The 14784-nt window shown below is 47.9% G+C and overlaps 1 protein-coding gene across 2 annotated transcripts in view; it reads left to right on the forward strand.

Moving 5' to 3' along the window:
- The window catches only part of DENND2A (DENN domain containing 2A), a 59066-nt gene that overhangs the window by 13345 nt on the left and 30937 nt on the right, over nt 1–14784 (forward strand). For both annotated transcript variants that reach the window (XM_054282059.1, XM_054282060.1), the window contains exons 2-4: nt 10116–10214; nt 11835–13046; nt 14051–14178. In XM_054282059.1, coding sequence (XP_054138034.1) covers nt 10144–10214; nt 11835–13046; nt 14051–14178 — 1411 coding nt within the window. In that variant the 5' untranslated portion in view covers nt 10116–10143. The remainder of the gene's footprint in view (nt 1–10115; nt 10215–11834; nt 13047–14050; nt 14179–14784) is intronic.

The following is a 14784-nucleotide window of genomic DNA, read 5'->3' on the forward strand; positions in this document are numbered from 1 at the left end:
TGTGATCTGTTATCTGAGACATCTCCCACATTAGCAAGCTCTGCCAGCTCTGTGGAGCTGGATCTGGCACATGCTGAGAAGCAGAGTTTGCGTAGGTGCACAAAGGTGCAGAGAAACGTGCTCTTGATTTCCCCAGCCATACCTAGACCTGTCTCCTGTTGCAGTCAGGACAAGAGGAATGTGTGCTTACAATTCTTTGAAAATGTTAGCTGCTTCTACAGTCACAGAGTCATTTGGATTGGCAGAGACTCCAAAATCATGGAGTCCAACCATTAACCTAATGCAGCCAAGTCGGCCACCACCCCATGTCCCTAAGAGCCACATGAATACAATGTGGAGCTAATTCATTCCAAGCTGGGACTTCTTTGGGAGTTAAAATAAGGAGATGGAATTGCAAGTGTAAGTGCAAGCCTAGTAGGAATGTTTGTTTAAAAAAAAAAAATCTGATCCTTGGTTGTGAAAATGGGTCTTAAACTTCAAAGTCATGTACTCGCTTTTGGAAATGTTACCCTTCTCTAATTTATTTCTTTCTTTCCCTGGGGCTTTTCTACCACAAAAAGTGGCAGAAGAATGTGCCACCAAGCCATCATGATATTTTTCCAGCTTTTTTGCCTGACAGTAGCAGGAGATCAGATCTTCCTGCCTCTCTCTTACAAAGTTTTATGATCAGAAGCTGTAGTGGAGCCCCTGGGGCAGAATGTAGAGATGATTATGGATGGTTACCTGCAGCACACTCCTCGTGCTCTGCCCTTTGCTAGGCTTCTGCTGGGGCTGGGAAGCCTTGGAAGAGCCAAGGGTTGTTCCTCATGTTGTTTTGTGCTCAGGCTGCCAAATTCCTCCTTATGGAGAGGGTGTGGGCGGACAAGCAGCACAGTGATGTGGGTTGATTTTCTCTCTGTGTCACTGTCCTGTCCGGGTGCATGTGCTGGGAACCCTTGTGCTGCTTTCCATCTCCCTCCAAACCCCTCTTGTGCCCGGGATCGCCCTGCCAGGGAGGAGGTATCAAACCACATGTGGAAGGGTGGAGGAGGAAAGCGATTTTTCCCTAGGATTTGGGGTTTTGGTAGGGCTTTTTTCCCCGCTTTTATTGGCCCTGAGTGCAGTGACCGCTTAACCACAGGGACCGGGCCGGCTCCCTCCCCCACGCTTCCTCTCCCTGGCAAAGCAAAGTCGCTCAGGTTTCCTCCCAGCTCTCAGCTCCATTCCTCTCCATACAAAAGGAAAGGAAAAACTGCTCTGCGCGGGCAGATGGCCGACTGTTTCCTGGCAGCTCTGCTGCACTGTCTTTTTCCCATTGTCCCGACACAAACACACGCACGCACACACCCACCGAGAGCGGCTTTCCTTCTGGAAAAATAAATAAATGCAAGCTCTCTTTGCAGAGGTTTATTCCTCCTTGGAGCTGGGTGAGCTTTCTCTTCGTGCTGGCCAAATCTTGGGCAGCTCCCGTGCTGCCTGGCCCTGCTCAGGAGGGCTGGGCGAGGGGATGATGTGCTGTGCCGAGGTTAGAAGGGTTCCATACAGAATAAAGTCTGCCATAAACAGGTTCTGCATTTGTGGTGGCCAAGATACGTGGGAGAGGAGCAAAGAGAATCTTGGAGGAGACAGAGGGAAGCAGGTTCTGCTGAACCCAAAAGCAATCTGTGGGTGACACTTTGCTTGAGCTTAGAAGGTGATGCTCGATAGGGACAGACTGAAGTGGGAGGTCATGGACTTGGGGTGGGTACAGGAAGGTCTCATGGAGCATGCAGATGGTGCCCCAAGGTTGTGATGATGGACACTTCAGGAAGCTGTGTGCTAAATCCACATCAGGAGGGACGAGTCAGCATCCTGCAGGGTGAAGGCCACCAAAGGAGAGATTTGCTGAGGCTCCATTTGTCTCCCTGATGATAACTTATTTTGGAAGAAGTTGAGGTTCTTCTTTTTAATGCTCTCATTTCCTTTCTGAATGTGAGACAATTTGTCTTCCTGCCAGGAAACTCTTTGCAGAGTTGCTCCTCAAAGGGACCTCTTTGGGTCCCATTTATGTTAGAATAGCAGAGATTATCTCACCACTTCAAAAATGAATTCCAGTGTGGTTCATGAGCTGAACACTATTTTTTAGTGACAGGTTGTTTCCTATGCTGTCAAATGTTTGGGTTTCTTATAAGCATAATAACCCTGAATTCTTTCCAATTCTTTTATTTACTGGTGTAGTAGGACTGGTATGTTTGTAACACAGCACAAGGTTGTTTATAACACCAATCAAAGGAGGGAAAAGCACCTGCATCATCCACCTGCACTGGTAGAAATGAGTATTTGCCAATTTCTTTGACTTTCCACTGCATCTGGTGGAATCCTGTCTGCCTGTGTGGCTGACAGATGATTCTGCTGGCAGATGTGCTTGTGTGAATCTGGTCCATATTTCTTTTGTTTTATTCTGTATTGACCACAGTCATCTTCTCTGTGGGTACTTTCAAAGCCAAACAAACCAGGTATTGATCACCATCTCCACTGATGTAATCTGCAGGCTAGGGCACGCCACCAGTTCTTCTTCAGGTTTGATTTCAAGTAATTGAATTTTCATTTATTAGGCTGGAAAGCAAAAGCAAATATTATCACCCCTTCAAAGGGGATGAGCAACCCCCCTGTGTACACACAAACACTCACACAAGACCTTAAACACAGGGAGATGATCTAGTTATGCCAGGAACTCTCCCAGAAGGGGTGTCCTCTACTCCTGCCCTCACTTCCCAGGGTCTTGGTTTCCTCATCTGGAATTACAAGTTTTTTTCAATCTTTTTTTCATTACTTTCTTGTAGAAAGCATAGCCTGAAACACATAATTCCATTAAGCATTGCAATCATTTTAGCAGCCAGATTGGAAAATACTGAATCATTCTCTTCCTTCCCATGTGAATTTTTTCTTACTATTTGTTAACCTGCAGGAGTTAAGACTCATCATGTCTCTAAGCAGTCATACAAACCATCCTTGCCAGTATGAAAAGCAATATTTACCTTCTATGCATGCAGGACTAAATCTGTGACTGGGGGCAGTGAGTTAGAGAAAGAGTGAGTTAGAGAGTTTCTGGGTTTTTTGACAAGGTCATGAAACATCCCACCACTAACCCTGAAAATGCTGTGTTTTTCAGCTGAGGGTGTGTCTGCCTGAAGGAAACTGAAGAAATGTTGAATACCCTTTCAGCTGTTTTTTTCTGTCTGTTATGTGTTTAGAGGGAGGAACAAAGAGAAAATAAAACAATGGGAAATGTGGGACAAGCTTAATAATAGTGGGTGCAACAAGCCCCACCTTTAACAGAAGACAATTCATATTGTGAACCCTGTTTTTGATTACTGTCTTCAGGTCAAGATTTTATTTTTGTTTCAGCCTGCACTTTTCCATGCTGAGCATTGCCTCTGGCTGAATCACTTTTGAAAGCCTTCAGCCAAAATGGTTCAGCTGTTTTAGTGTGGAGCCTGGGGAGAAAATCATTGCTGCTTCCCCTGTGTTTGAAAAGAAAATCAGGCTTTTCTTTTGTGAAAACTTATCTTCTACTCTGAAACAGAAGTGCTGTTTGGATCAGGAATTTGTCCTTTCCCATTCCTGAGTCATCTCTACCCTAACTTTTCCAGGGTTCTGTGAGAAGACTGTTTCAGCTAGCACATGGTCAGCAGAGGTTTTTAGAGGTACCTTGTTACCAGATGTGCTGTCCTTCCAGCTCCTGGTGTCAGGCAGGTGATGCTGGTGAAATCCCTGTGGAGCTTGACCTACAGCTTTCAGCAAATGGTTGGTGGAGGGAAGTAATGGACAAGAGGTGAGAGTAGTTTCCCAAGGGTCCATCTGCTTTTCTAAAGAATAAGGATAGTCTCAGGATGAAGTTGAGACCTGGGGTAACCCCCTGATACTGCCCACAGCAGGTCCTGCTGGATCCCTCTTCTCATTGCTGAGGGTTAACTTCTTTACAAGCAGAGTCTTGTTGCCAGCCCTGGCAAGGAGGATTGGAATTCAATGATTTTCAAGGCCCCTTCCAGCCCAAATCGTTCTGTGATTCCTTCCATGTGTTTCAGTGCTCATTAGGTTTTCCCAGACAGGTGACTGATGTTGCTATCTGAGCAGAAAACTTTGTGCTTCCCCCCCTTTTATTTCTTTGTTGGTTTATGGAGCTGAAGCAGGCAGCTTGTGAGCCCATCCTAGCTTGAAAAGGCTTTACAAGCATGGCAGCTGATGCAAAGCAAAAGCAAGAAGGGAGGGAAAAAGTTGGGTCAATGGCAGCCATCAGATGAGATCCGTCTTTTTACCAAGGACAGAGACTGGGCCACCTTGCTGGCAGCCAAGGGAGGAGCAGGGCAGGCCATGAACCACGGTAATCCTTTCAGTCAGGTTAAAGACATGTAAGCAGGCAGAGTTTGTTCTGTGTGCTCAGAGAGGGAGAAGGTCAATAGACCAAATTATATCATAAGATTAAAGACATGTCCTAGCACCCAGCCCAGCTTTGCTGGACACAGCCAGTTCCTGCTTTCCTGGCACTGCAGCCTTGTTCCCCTGACGTGGGGTGTTGCACAAAGGCAGAGGTTGTGGTACCTCCATTTCACTCGGAGAAAATACAGTTTGTTTTGACACATGGGATTCACCTGACCCCCTTGTAAGCCCTGTGGTGGTGTAAGATATGATAGATCAAAGGGAAAAGTCAGGACAGAATGGGGTGAGGGGAATAGGAGGCTGTATGGAATCTGGCTCTAAAAGATACTGTAGGAGCATGTCACTTCCCAGTCCTTGGTCCTTTATCAATATGTTTTGCATAAGTTTAGCCTGCTTTTTCTCTTTAACAAGTGTCTTTGCCCTGATTATCTAGAATTACCTACAATTAGGATCCCATTACGAGTGTGATGAACTGAGCAATCCTGCTGTTGGTGTCCTCAGTCTTCACAAGATTCACTGACCAGGACAATCAGTGTCTGCAAAGAGGTCACCTTGCCCTAAGCTGACTGTGCCCAGCACAGGAGGGCAGAGTAGCTGTGGTGGGAAGGCACCTCTGGAAGTGGCAAGTACAGCCCCATGCTACAAGTGTGGTCATGTAGAGCAGCTTGTTTGGGACATTGTCCAGTTGGGTACTGGGTATCTCCAAGGGCAGAGCCCCCACCATCTCTCTGGTCTTGGTCACTCTCTTGGTAAAGAGGTTTTTCTCTATGACTAAGCTGATTGATCCTTTCTGAGAAGCCCTGCTGCTGTGGAGGCGGCCCACCTGCAGGACTGACCAGGAGAGGAAAGAAGAGGACTTTGTGTAAGTTGTCTGAGGAGAAGCTGTTGGGCTGTCAGCTAGGGAGGGCTCATGGCACGTGCTGTGGAGCTCAAGTTTGAGAAAACGCGTGCCTTGCTGCTGGGCTGGTGTTGGGCACCTCCAGTCAGGGACTCCTCTACTGTAAGCATCTCGTTTCACCAAGGGAGCCTCTCCTGGTGCCCATCTCAGCTCTGGCTGCATCCCTGCTTGGCTGTGTCCTCCCTGCTGAGCAGGGGCTCCCTGCCTGAGGTCACACTCTGCCAGCGGCCTCAGGAAGGCAGTGTGCTCCTGCTGGGGATGTGGACACTGCTGGGGCTGTGTGTGTGTGTGTGTGTGTGTGTGTGTGTGTGTGTGTGTGAGCACAGGCACGCATCCTCATGCCTGCTGCTTCCCCCAAAGGAAAACAGTCTCCAAACAGAGCAGGGGCTGGGGGAGGGAGCCTTGAAGGCTTTAACTGTTGGTTTCCCCTTACTCATGTTTTTCCTGTTAGTGTTTTGTCTTCTTGGCATCCTTCCTGTTCTTTATATGTGTATATATGTTATATATTGTTGCTGTCTCTATGCTGCACCCTTTGTTGTCTAAAGCACCGGAGCAGGGAGATGTGACTTGTAGGCTTTGGCTGCTCAGAGTTACCCAGATTTTGGTAAAAGAAAAACATGCCTGTTTTTCTTTGTGGAGGAGAGTTGGACCAGCTGCAGGTTGTTCCTGTTGCTGTGAAGCCTTGCTGTTCATATGCATCAGCAGCACATGTGAACATGGATGAAATTTTTGGGAGGTGCAGAGTAAACAGAGCAGAGGAAACCGCGAGATACGGCCTCCAACAGGCAGCAAGGGTAATACCCAAAACCACCTTCGAGGAGTGCTTGGTTTATTCCCCATAAACAAAACTGCAAAGAAAGGAGGCCTGGGAGGTTTGCTGACCTCAGAGACAAGACCTCAGGCTCCCTGTGTGACCTGTGTGCTGGCTGTGTGCATTTCCAGTGACATGGACTGCAGGGCCTTTGAGCTGCCCTGGCTTTTGTCATCATCTGGTGGCTGCCCCAAGTGCAGTGGGCAAAGCTGGTGTCTTCCTCTCCCTGGAGGTGTTCCTCTGGAAGCCTTCTCTGCCCTCTGAGGGTGGGAGTGTGCCTCTCTTTTATTCACTGGTTGCTCTGGAAACATCACACAGTATCCCGTGCCCTGAACCAGATGTGCGCGCTCCAAGAGCGCTTGGATCGGAAGTGGGGAAGAGGGCACTGGGGAAGGGGGGCGGGAGGAAAACTTAAATTAGAAGAAAGCCAAACAGCTATTGCTGGAGACAGATGATTACAGCTCATGTCAAGGCTGCTTCCTGCATGCCAATGATAGATCAGTAAACAAACGCCTCTCTGCGAACACAAAGCAGGCAGGAACTCTGTTTGGAAGGGAGAGGTCGGGGTAGGTCTCCCTTCACTTGGTAGCAGGAAGCCCCTATCACATGGCCCTGGGAATTGTGAGGCCGGGTGCATGTGGGAGATACGCCGAGAGGCTTCTGCTGGGAGACTTCACATCCTTCCCAGGGCCCAGCCAACAGGTTTGAGAGCTCCCTCCCTCTTTCCTCCCACCTCCTCCCCTGTCCTTCCTTTCCCAGTTTAATTTTGAAACACTATCAGACGACTGCTTTGTTCCCCCAAACAATGGCAGGGAATAAATTGCAGTGGCAAGGTTCTCCAAATGGTGCTCAGTATCTTCTCTCCCCTTTCATGGCCTTGATGTCCTGCTCCAGCATGTAGTGCCAGGTGCAGTGGCCTCAGGCTCTGGTTCTGCGGGGCTGTGCCTCCCATTGCTGGTAGAAAGTTCTTGTGTGGTTTGTAGAGAAAGCAGCAACCTGCCAAGAGTACCAGCTTGATGGGTGTGTGTATGTCCTCCTTGGGTCTCCTGCTAACAGAACTCAGCCCTGCTTGTTTCTTCTAGGCAGTTGGTCCCATTGCTCATGAGGCAGAAAAGCAAAGCTTTCCAGATAACACTTCTCAGCCCCTGGCAGGTCTCCCTTCTCCAGCCTTGCACAAACTCTTTTCTGCTCTCTCCCCTCTGCCCTCCTGTGCACACAACCTCATTACCTCCCTTGTAGCAGACTGGGTTTGTGCTGGGCCCCTTCCTTGTGCTGCTTTGTCAGAAACTCTCAGTGAGCTGTAGCAGGTCACAGAGATGCTCAAAGGGCCTGAGCCAGCAGACAGGGTAGGGTGTAGTTGATTGTAGGAGAGATGTGGGCAGTCAGGAGGTACAAGAGTTCCCTTTGCCCTTACAATGAACTGTTGTGTTACCTCTGGGTGTCTTGTGGAGCCAAAACTTGGAAAACAAAAGTAGATATTCTCTGTCTGCTGGAGGCAATTTTCCATCATTGCCATCACAGTTCCTCTGCTGGGGTGTTGGCAATGCTTGTGGGTCAGGCCTGCAAGTTATTTCTAGTGATCTTATTATTGGGAGAGATGATCATATCACCTCTGAAGCTCATCTGGGCTTGTGCTTGGCCCCAGGAAATTATTTGATTGTTGGACTTACTGAGAGGTACCGTATTAATTTCTGCTGTTTTATTCCAGAGGTCACTATTTTCCCCTCATTCCCCTAATGTGTTTGGATAAATGTTTACTCTTTTGAGCAGAACCAGCTAATGTGCTGCAGCGATCCTCTAGGTGATGCTGAGGGCACCATGTGTGCTCTGCTGCTCAGAGGGAAGGCACAGCTGCCCGTGGATCTCTTAGGGATGACTTCGCTCCCTGAGCAGTGTGTGTTGTCAGTGAGGTGTCAGTAGGTACCTGGGTGCTTTGGAAGCTCCTGGAGCACCCTTTAATCTGCCTGGTATGGGTGTGTTGCTTTGGTTAGTCCAGCCACACTTGTGCCTGCAGGGGACAGACGTCCCTCTGCCCTTGGCTCCAAGTCACGCTCATCTGCTGCTGGCAGTGCTGCTCCTTTCCCGTGAGACTCCTGCAGCACTCAGCTGCTGCTTTGTGGCTCACTTCTGCAAACCAGGGCTGATGGAGTCTGTCCCATCCACCACAGAGGAAGAAACAAGTGCACCTCTTAGTCTGTATGATCTGCTTTGGCCTGTCCCACAGGAGGCCTGCCAGGGAGCTGACTGTGCTGAGAATCAGCACACATCTGCTGGTACCCAGATGTTCCTTTTCAAACAGGGCTTGTTCATGGGCTGTTGGAAAAGGCTGAGAGATGGAGTTTCCTGATGGGGAAACTGGGTGATCTCATGAAGACAGAGGAGTGCATCCCCAGTGAAGATTTGATGTTTCAGCAGAGCCGCAGGGATTGTGTGTGAGGACACAAGAAATGTATTTCTCACCGCTAAAGGCAGTGATGACCAGCTGCAAGGCACCAAGTGAGTGCTGAGTGAAGAGACTATCCCTGCTCTAGGGATGTTGTAAACCAAGTGCAGAGCAGACTGTGTTGCAGCTTTGCAGGAATCTGCTTTGGCTGCCTGGGTGAGTCATTCTTTGGCCAAGGCCACGAGCATGGTTAGTTTTTCATTATTTTCAATCCATAACAGTTAACGGATAGATGAATAGATTTTGGTCCTTGGGCTGGTAAAGTTTCTTGACAGTGTTGCAAAGCTGCTCTGTGTCTAGAAGTGAAGTGGGTGCTTGTTCCAGTTACTAATGAGGGAGAGAAGCCAAGGGGGTTTATTGTCTGGGAAAAGAGAGTCTGCTAAATGGTTAGCAATGAGCTGCCCCGAGTGTGTACACATTGAGTTGACCCAGAGTTCACTCCTCGCCTCAGGAACATTGCCAGTACGGAATAAAAGGAGGGAGAGAAAACTGTGAACAAACAAAACTGATTCTCCCTGCCCCCCTTTTTCCTTTCTCTGCCCAAAAACTTGAACAGTGGAAACGAGAGATCCTTTTGTTCTTTTCTGTTTCTGGTGTGGTGGGCTATGTGTTTTTTTAATGACAAGAGGCATTTGGTGTTGTCAAATGCCAGGCATGGCAGGGCAGCCTCTGGCACAGCAGCCAGTGAAGATACCCGAGAGACTTTTCCAAGTATTGCCTACAAGGTGGTGAGCCTGTTGTCATTGCAGTGCTTTAGAGCAGGCTGACCACCCTGATAAGTGAGCAGAGATGGTGCTGCAGAGTAACTGAGTAATTCTTCCATTTTCTATTTATCAAAAAGAGCATTGCAGCACAATAAAATGGAGATGGAGTCTGTTGCATTGACTGGGTAGCAGTGGCACTCAAAGAGAGAGACAGTCATTCCAAGAGTGCTAGAAATCATGAGGCAAGGAGAATGACTCATTTTTGTGAATGATTTATCTTATCCCCACAAGGAGTTGTCCTCTGAAATGAGATCAGTAGCAGGCTAACGTGGCCCACCAGAGAGAAGACCAGTGGCTGCAGTGCAGTGTCTCTTCAGGCTAAAATGTTTTCCCAAGTTTTTCTTCAGGCTAAATTGTTTATCTCAAGCTTCAAATGTTGTGACAGGCTTGTATGTTCAGCAGCCACTTCAGACTTGTGGCCTTAGCACAGGTTGTTATAAAATTGGTTTTGGCTTAGTCTTCTGCAAGGGGAAAAAAAAATCTAAATCTGAGGAGATTTTGACAGCAATAAAAGCCTTTTTGAAATGTTCTCCATATTTAATTCAAGGTGCAGCAAGTGATGCTGAGTCAAAGACAATTTTTGCCCTCAAAAACTGTCATCTCCTCCCTGGGCTTCTGAGGGATGTTGCTGTCACCCCTCTTCCCATTTAGCAGGGAGGAAGCCTGGGCTGTCTTTAGACAGCTGTCATGTCTTGCTGCAGGTCCTCTCCTGGATTTCAAGGAGAAATGTGTGTGTGTGTAGAAGGAAAAGAGAAGGATGCTGAGCAGAGAGCAATGCTTCTTCCTTGTGTCTGTCTGCAGGTGACCTGCTGCCCTGCTGTGTGCTGACATGATGACAGCAAGCAAGGTGGCCGATGTGAGCAGCACGTCTGGGGGTGCTCTCTGCAGGTCTGGTGAGAGGTGAGAGCTTGCCATGTTCCACTGTGCTTTGTTTGTCTTTATTGTCCCTAACACAAAGGAAACCAAAGGAAGGAAACCTTCTGTCCCTCTCTGCTCCCACATTAAAACACTCCCCATAGGTTCCATCTTGTGATTCTGTGTGTTAAATCATCCAGTCAGGTTTCTAGTGTTCCAGACTCACAGTGTTGGAAAAGGTCTGCCCCAAGGCAAGAGCACTTGTGCTGATGATATCTCTGCCAATGTTTGTCCTGCCTGCACTGGAAGTCTTTAAGCCTGGAGATTCCTCAGAGGAGCCCCACTGTCCCCATCCTTTGCAGGGTCCCTTCTGCTCTGAGGTCCAACCACCGTGGCACTGTGGTGCCCAACTTGGGAAAGCTGGTGGTGCTCACAGCACCGGCTCTTAACCAAAGCACAGTGTCACTGCCCAGCCAGGAGTGAAGTATCTGTGAGGCTGAGGAAGAGCAGGTGTGGCTCAGGTCCTGTTTCCTCTCCAAAACCTGTCCCACACTCAGTTTGCACCACAACCGAGTCTGCCATGGCTGCCAGCACTGCTTAGCTGCAGGACAAAGCTCCAGGCCTGACAGCACACAGGGTATCCCCAGGGATGCTCCTACAAGGCTGCTCAGTTCTGCAAGAGGCACAATTGACACGTTTAAGTTAATGGGACAATTTCCCAAGTTGAATCTTAATGTTGGGATTGTGATTAAATGGGACTAATTATATGGGTTTGCATCCCAGTAATTACCTTGTGTTGTCTTGGTGCTCTTTCCCAAGCCCAGGCAAACCTCAAAGACGTAGCCAAGTGCTTCAGTTCAGAAACATTTTGTGTTGGAATAACTGCCTGTTCAGCAGGATATTGACAAAATATCACAGCATTGATACTGTGGTTTCACACACTTGGAAATCTCTAGATTAAGTGTGTTTGGAATTTTTGTTGCACTTTGGACCTAAACAGTGAAGATGTTTAATGTGAGAATGTTGAATCTGGTTTCTGGGTGCTGGGGGATTGTGCCTGAGTGCATGGGGGGACTGAGTGCACGTGTGGACTGGGATGGTAGAGCCCCTACAAATGGAATAATAAAAGTGCAGTCTTTGGGCATCAATATGCATTTGGGGAATATTAGGATGGACTGAGAGAGATCCTCTGAGCAGGAATTACAGGAATGCCAGATGTACCACATGCATTCTCCTCTGTGTAACAGCAGTAATTTTGCTGTTGTTTGTAGGTGGTCCATTCTGCATTTGTTTACTTAATGCCTGCTGATGTCCAAAGCTCTGCTGCACTTCTGCACACACACACACACACACACACTTTGGTGAAGCTCTCATTGGTGTCAGCATGTCTGATGTATAAAAAATCCCTCTCTAACCTGCAGCTTACTTCTTCCACAGAGAAAGGCTCAGTTTCCAACCTCATCTTGGTTTTAACGAGAGAAGGGCAGTATGTTCTAGCTAGAAGGACCTTTCCCTGGGCATCCTCCCCTTTAGGCCCATGTCAAGTGCTTGGTTTGAGCATCCTCTGCCATCACCTTTATGAGTAAAGCCTGAGGAGCTGATGAAGTAAACCAAGGATGAGCAATGGCAGTGAATATTTCTTTCCTTTTTGCCTTTGATATGCAGGATCAAGCTTGCAGATAAAAACAATACAGCAGCTGTGAAGGAATTAGGAAAACCTCTGTGTGGATTTTTGAGTGAGAAATGTTCTGAAGGTTCCTCTGTTGCCCTGGGTTCAACACCTGAAGCTGAGCCAGTTTCTTCTGTGGTGAAGAACCCACTGGGAGCCTTGGAGAACTTGATGCTGGATCCAAGGCTCGACTGCTTTCAGCAGAACATGCTTAGTCCTAAAATGATCATCAGTGACCCATCTGTGGATCTGAATGTCAAAGAAAACAGTAAAATCATCAAGAGACAGATAGGAGGCACTCAGAATACATGGTCACCTGGAAAAATTGGCTTGAGGAATAAGTCCTTCAGCATCAAGGACAAAATTTCAGAATGGGAAGGGAAAAAGGAAACGCAGTCTGCTCCTCGCAGGGAGGATGAGGCAGGAGTTAAAGAGGAGCACAAGATGCCTTGTGGAACTGAGAAGATGAGTGGGGAAGCACTGGTGACAAGGAAAGCAGAGGCCAAGAGACTTATGAGCTGGGAACTGGAGTGCAAAGGGGCGGGCAAAGAGAATGAGCGGAAAGCAGGAGCTCAGAAAGGCACAGGGCAAGCAGCAGAGCGAAAAGGGGAAGCGCAGAAGGATGAGGAAATGGAGTTCAGCCCTGGAAAATGCAAGGAAGTGAAAGGTGGGAAGTGGGAGGTCCAGAAGGAGAATCTTTCAGTGCTTAGTCAGGTCAAGAAGCTAGAGCAGGCTTTGAAAGATGGCTCAGCAGAGCTGCAGCCACAGCTGCCTGGTACTTACTATTCCCCACAGTGCTTGCAGGAGAAGGCAGCACAAGGGCATGCCGCTCCTGAGGGCCATGAGGGTGTGTGTGGGGCTGAGCTCAACAAAAGGCCTCTTGGCGTGGACTCTGACATCAGTGAGCCGATTTTTGGGACTCTAGAAGAGATCAGAACTTCTTATGTGAAATCCAAGCACAGCACGGTGGAGAATGTGTACACAGAGCCAGGGGTGCCAGAGAAGAAGCCCTTCATCAACCCACTGCCCAAGCCTCGGCGGACTTTCAAACACGAGGGGGAAGAGGACTGGGTGCCAGCAGTTAGGAATAAAAGAAACTTACCCCCTCTGCCATCCATTCCTCCCCCTCCTCTGCCCTCCTCTCCCCCCCCATCAGCTGTCAGCAGGAGGCTCTGGAGCGGGAAGCACAAGAACAACGCTGACCACAGGTACTGGGGGTGTGTTTCATGGAGCTGTTGGTGTTCATGGTGGAGTGCCACCTTCCCATCTTTCTCTGAGAGAGACAAATCTTCCCTTTTTGCTGAAAATCTCCAGCATAATCAGCCCTCAGGGAATGTATGAGTGGCCAGCACTGCTCCACAGGGTAACTGTGGAGGGATAAGTTATGGCAGATTTAAATGGCAGATTTAAGGTCACTGTATTACATGGTTTAACCTTCAAGCCTAAAATTGAGGGATTTGGGGTTTTGTTTTGGTTTTCTTAGGAGAAACTCTACTTAATTACACAATGACCACAGCTGGTCTGGAACAGTGTTTGGAATGATAATCTGTAGTCTCTAGTGCAGCATTTTCACTGCCCATAGTAAACCTCAGTGAATCTGATGTGTATATATTCTTCTGGAGTGCTTGCTTGCCTTTTATCCCCTCCCACATGATTGTCACACATTTTTGGGGTGGAGAACATAAAATACACAGCTTTTCTAATGCCCTCTGGATAAATTGTCACTTAAAAGTTCCTGGCTCCGTTGCAGAAAGGAAATCAAAACTTGCTAGGTTTGCTCATGGAGGGCACAGTTTTACCCTTCCTATCATTCCACAAGCAAGTTTTGTTTTTCTCTGCTGCTCAGAGAGCTGATTTTGGAGCCCTCTAACACTTTCTGTGGGTGGGATCTGTGCAGTAAACGGGACCTCTCATGTCCTAAGGTTCTGTGCAGTGCTCCAGGATGTGCCATTTCACACTTGCATCTCCACAGTGTGCTATTGCCATAACAACCCAGCTTATCTGTGGCACCCCTAAATGCCTGATAAAAACAGCCAATCCCAGTATTGCTTTTCATGCTTTATATGGGATGACACAGCCAAACGTTCTCAGCAATTTATTTTGCCAGCTGTGTCGCACTTTGGAGAAGAGAATTAGCTGTAATTTGGTTATAAATGCTGGTTAACTGCATCACTCTCCTCTCTGCCCCTCCTCCCCCCCCTCTGTGGTGCAGGAAATCCTATGAGTTTGAAGACTTGCTGCAGTCCTCGTCCGAGCACGGCCGGGTGGATTGGTACGCGCAGACCAAGCTGGCCCTCACACGCACTTTATCTGAGGAGAACGTCTATGAAGACATCCTGGGTAGGAACCCTGCACAGGGGAGGGAGCTGCCTGCCAGTCCTGAGCAGCAGGGACTCCTGGTCAACAGGCATTCAGCAGAGGTGCTGAATAAAGTGTGTTTGTTATCCAAATGTAAACCAGGACACGTTTTGCGCATATTATTGGCAAGTAATAAGAAAAATGGACGGGGGGACTTCAAAGCTCATCAGCTTCAAAGATAAACCTGAGGCATATGGGAAGCAGCTTTTAGTTTTTGCTGGCATATCTTGTCTGCCTTCCTTTTGTCCTGTGGATTAGTTCTCACAGCTCTGATCTGTCCATTGTGGTGATTTTGTCACTGCTGAGATAATGCGAGCAGTCTGAAAACAGCCTTGAAGTCAGCAGTTCCGCAGCTCAGGAATAGGATTGTGTATGGCTTCAGGTACCGTTTCAATTAAGAAACTGGGTCTCATGCTCTTTGAAATTGAGTTTTATTTAGTTCTCTAACTTCAATGTCAGATCAATGCCATTTTAAACACTATTTCCTGTAACCCTCTCCATTTGTATAGTGTTTTTTAATATTGTGAGTTATGTGGCCTTTGATGGAGCATAGAAATGTCCCTCTTGAAAAAGCCTTGATGAGTTTTA

Source organism: Melozone crissalis, unplaced genomic scaffold, assembly GCF_028551555.1.
Source record: "Melozone crissalis strain CALT ecotype California unplaced genomic scaffold, PUWL_Pcris_2 ptg000033l_1, whole genome shotgun sequence".
Taxonomy (NCBI): Eukaryota; Metazoa; Chordata; class Aves; order Passeriformes; family Passerellidae; genus Melozone; species Melozone crissalis.